Source organism: Fonticula alba, assembly GCF_000388065.1.
Source record: "Fonticula alba strain ATCC 38817 unplaced genomic scaffold supercont2.2, whole genome shotgun sequence".
In the NCBI taxonomy this organism is placed as follows: Eukaryota; order Rotosphaerida; family Fonticulaceae; genus Fonticula; species Fonticula alba.
Window position 1 is genome coordinate 2,034,281 of NW_009242972.1, and position 4,082 is coordinate 2,038,362.

At 72.6% G+C, this 4,082-nt stretch overlaps 1 protein-coding gene across 1 annotated transcript in view; it reads left to right on the forward strand.

Annotated features, from left to right (window-relative positions):
* Positions 1-3,138, forward strand: part of H696_01448 (hypothetical protein) — a gene marked incomplete at its 5' end in the record, with an annotated part of 13,511 nt that extends 10,373 nt beyond the window's left edge. The window contains one exon of the mRNA XM_009495344.1: positions 20-3,138. Coding sequence (XP_009493619.1) covers positions 20-3,082 — 3,063 coding nt within the window. The 3' untranslated portion in view covers positions 3,083-3,138. The remainder of the gene's footprint in view (positions 1-19) is intronic.
* Between the last annotated feature and the right edge of the window lie 944 nt (positions 3,139-4,082).

Below are 4,082 nucleotides of genomic sequence, written 5' to 3' on the forward strand. Positions count from 1 at the left end.
CCCGCCCCCGATGGAGCAGTACTCCTTCCTGGTGCACATCATCCACATCTCCGACCGGCACATCTCCTTCCAAATCCGCGGCCTGGAGACCGTGGGCACGGTGTGCCACTCGTCCGAAATTTCGTCGCTCGACTCGTCCATCGCCTCGGCCTCGCCCACCATCAATGTCGACAACCGGTCGCGGTACACCTACCTGCCGGGGCTGCGGCTGTATGTGCTGCGCGATGGGGACGGGAGCTTCCAGCTGGCCGAGCGGGACAACATCTCGGTTTTGTCCAAGAGCTGGACCCCCCTGTCGGTGGACACGGTCAGCATCCCCATCTACTCGATCAGCAGCATGCCCAGCAGCGGCTTGCTGACTTCCTACGACAGCAAGCAGGTCCTCCACCGGTACATCGCCATGAGCATCATCTACCTCCTGGCGACCCCCTTCTTCCGGCCGCTGCTCCGGGCATGCATCGAGGCCTCCCGGGCCCCGACGCCCGGGGCCAAGTGCATGTGCATGCATGCGGCCCAGCGGCGGGGGAAGGCACACCGGCGGAAGGCCCCCTCGGGCCGTGCCACCACGGTGGCCACCATGCCCGAGGCGGTCAGCCCGGCCAGTGGCATTCCCGGCCCGGCGGAGCTGCTGGGCCCGGCCCGCCAGGCGCCGGCCGCCGCCCCCCCCCGGGACCTGCTCAACACCCCGGTCGATGTGTCGGACTCCGAGCTGCCGGAGGACGCCCCGGCGGCCGGCCCACTCGCCGGCGACCTGTCGGACATCGAGGCCGATCGCGATGACGAGGACCATGATGAGCACCTGCCGCACGACCTGCCCGAGGAGGCCGGGGCTTCGCCTGCCGGTGCGGCCGATGGCGGCCTCAGTGAGGCGGATCTGCTGGCGCCGGCCCGGCCGGCCGGCGGCAGCAGCAGCAACGGCAGCCCGCCACGCAGCCGGGCCGGCTCCATCGGCTCCTCGAGCAGCAAGGCCGGCGATTCGGCGGGCGATTCGGTGGCCGCGGCCACGGCGGCCGCCAGCCCGGCGGCCCAGCCCCCGGCCAAGACGCGCTTCGCCTCGCGCGCTGGGCTGCCCCCGGCGGCGCCCTTCTCGGCGCACTACGCTCGCGAGGTGTTCCACCGGCTGCCCTCGCCCTTCCTCAGTGGCTTCATGGAGTCGGTGGATGTGGAGTACCGGACCGCGCGCAAGCGCAAGGCCACCATCCCGGCCGAGCTGCTGGTCCAGCAGCCGGAGGCTGACGGTGCTGCGGCGGCCACCGGCGGCGGCGGCGGCGGCGGCGGCCCCTGCGCCTCGTGCCGCGAGGCGCGCAATCGCCACCTGCGCGAGCAGCCGGTCCCCCTGGTCCGGTTCCTGGCCGTGCATGGTCCCTTCATCGCCGAGTGCCTGGAGCGCTCGGCACAGGCATGCGCCGAGGCCGGGCCCGGCGACGGCCTGGACGACATCACGGCCTTCGACCTGGGCCGGGTGGCGCACCTGCTGTATCTGGCCTGCCGGTTTGCCCTGCACTCGGCCTCCTTCTCCAGCTACTTCTACAACATCTTCAAGAACTACCGCACCGATCGCAACATCTTCCCGCAGGTGTCGCTGCTGGCCAAGAATGAGACCAATGCCCCGGACACCACCTCCTGCATGGGGCTCTTCTATGTGTTCCGCCATGGGCTGCGGCTGAATTCGGAGTTCTCGCTGCGCTTCCCGCGGGAGCTGCTGTGGCTGGTGGACTTCGCGGCGCCCGGCGCCTCGGACTCCAGCCAGAGCGCGCACAATTTGGTCCTGCTGGCCGTGCAGTACAGCCTCCAGCAGTACCTCAACCACTTCATCCTCTGCCCGACTTTCAATGAGCCGAGCGATGACGGGCAGGCCGACTTCGCCGGGCCCGGGTGCGCGGTGGATGCCCATGTTGCCGGGTGCCGGTCGTGCCAGGGCGGCCTGGAGCATGTGGCGCGGGCGACCGGGCGACCGGCCCGGCGCGGGCCCGCCTGCCAGGCCACCCGGCTGTCGGGCTACTGGAATGGCGGGAAGTTCGACCGGGCGGACGCGTCGCAGCAATTCCGCGACATGCGCCAGCTCATCAGCCGGCATCTGGGTGCCGGGGAGTCGCCGGCCCCGTCGAGCCTGTCCGCGGTGCGCACGCTGCCCCTGTATGGGGTGTCCATTCGCCGGCCCCGGGGCGTGCTCCAGTCGGCCGGGCTGCTCAATGACAAGGGGGCCCCTGCCGCCGGGCCGGCGGCCGGCGGTGGCGATGGCACCGGCGCCGGCGGCGGGCCTTCCGGCGGCATGCAAAAATTCGACCACATCATCGAGCCCTCGTCCACGATCTCGGTCAACATGCTGCTGGTGGCGGCGCCGGCTGCTCCCGCTGCGGGCCCGGGCCCGGCCCCGCCCGGGCCCGGGTCGGGCGTTGCCCGGACGCCGGTGGCCTCCGCGCCGGCCGGCAAGTACCTGGCCTGGCAGGCGCCGGGCCCGGCTCCGGCCGGCGGCCCCGGGGCCGATGACGGCCAGGCGCGGCCCATGTCCTGGGCCTCGGGCTCGGGGCACCGTTGCCCGGCCGAAGTGCTCGGCATGCGCACCATCGACCCGGCCAACCGGGCGGCCCCGGCCATGGGGGAGCTCCTGGCACAGGCGCTGGCCGAGGCCCATGGCGACGACTTCTCCGACTTCTCCGACGAGGACCTCCCCCCGAGCGAGAGCCAGTACCGCGGCCCGACGGCCGACGACGGCCCGGTGCTCATCTACTCGGACTCCGGGCCGGAGCTCTTCCGCCGGATTCGGTCCACCACGCCGCCCTGCCTGCTGACCTTCCGCATGTCGGCCAACCGCCGCGCCGGGTCCCGGGTCATGTCGCTGAATGTGTGCCGGTCGTCCTTGGCCGAGCAGAGCTTCAGCGTGTTCCAGCTCCACCGGAGCCTGACCCGGTCCATTTGGGCCGCCCAGATGGACGAGGTCCTCCACATCCAAACCACCTCCTCCGAGCGCATGTCCATCCAGCAGCACACCGGTGCCCTGCGGAACATCGTCTCCCAGTCCGTCGACTCGCCCGTCGGCTATCCGACCTACGTGTCCCCTGTCCTTGAGTGTGAGCTCTGAGAGGGGCGGCCCGGCGGCCAGAGCGCGAGGGGGGCGGCGGCGGCGGCGGCGGAAGGCAGGGTGACCGCACCCGGGCGCGCCCGTGTCGGACCTCGCCTCCCCCCCCCCCCCCCCCAGGGGGGCGAAGGCCTTCCCCTCTCGTCACTGTTGCCGGTCCTCCCAATCCCCGCCGCGCATGCCCTCGCGCGCGTGCGTGCGCTCCGTGTGTGTGCCCCGACGCCACAAAAATACACCCTCCCTAGATCTCCCCATTTGGCCCCCCCCCCGTGTCCCCCGTGTCCCCCGGGCACCTCCGTGCCCCACGCCCTGCCCCCGGCGCGTGCTCGCGCCTCCGGGCCTGGCAGCGGCCCGACCCGGGGGAGAGACCTCCATGCGCGTGTGTGCGCATGTGCGCGCGCCGACCACCCGGGATCCCCCCTCCCACGGTGAGCCGCGCACGCGCGCGCGAGTAGGCACAACCATCGCTCGAGGGCACACACACACACACACACACACACACACACTCGTGGACACACGCACAGGCGCTTGGATCGCCTGAGGCCCGGCCGGGAGACTACATTGCAGGCGCGCGGGACGGGGCACGTGACTGTGCGATCGGGCGAACAGTCGTGCCAGATCGCACGCGCAGGCGCCCGGCCCCCGGAGTCGGGATGGTTGTGTTGCCCCCCGTCCCCCCACCCCCGGGCCCCCGGCCCCCACGAAACTCGGCCCCGCCCCCTGGCCTTTGAGCCTGGGCATCCCCCTTTTCGCGGTCCGGCCAGTGTGAGAGGGCCTCTTGCGGGCCGGGGCGCCCCGGCCCCGCCGGGCGGCCCCACGAGACACGCAGGACTGGCCTGGGATCCGCCGCCGCCGCCGCCGCGATCCCTTCGCAGCGTAGGGCGCGCCGTCCCAACTCCCAACCGTGGCAACTCCGCCGGGTACGGGCGCGGCTGCCGGCCCCCAACACGCACGAGATCGCAGCCGCCCTCCTCTCGCAGCACTCCCGGGGGGGGGGGGGGGG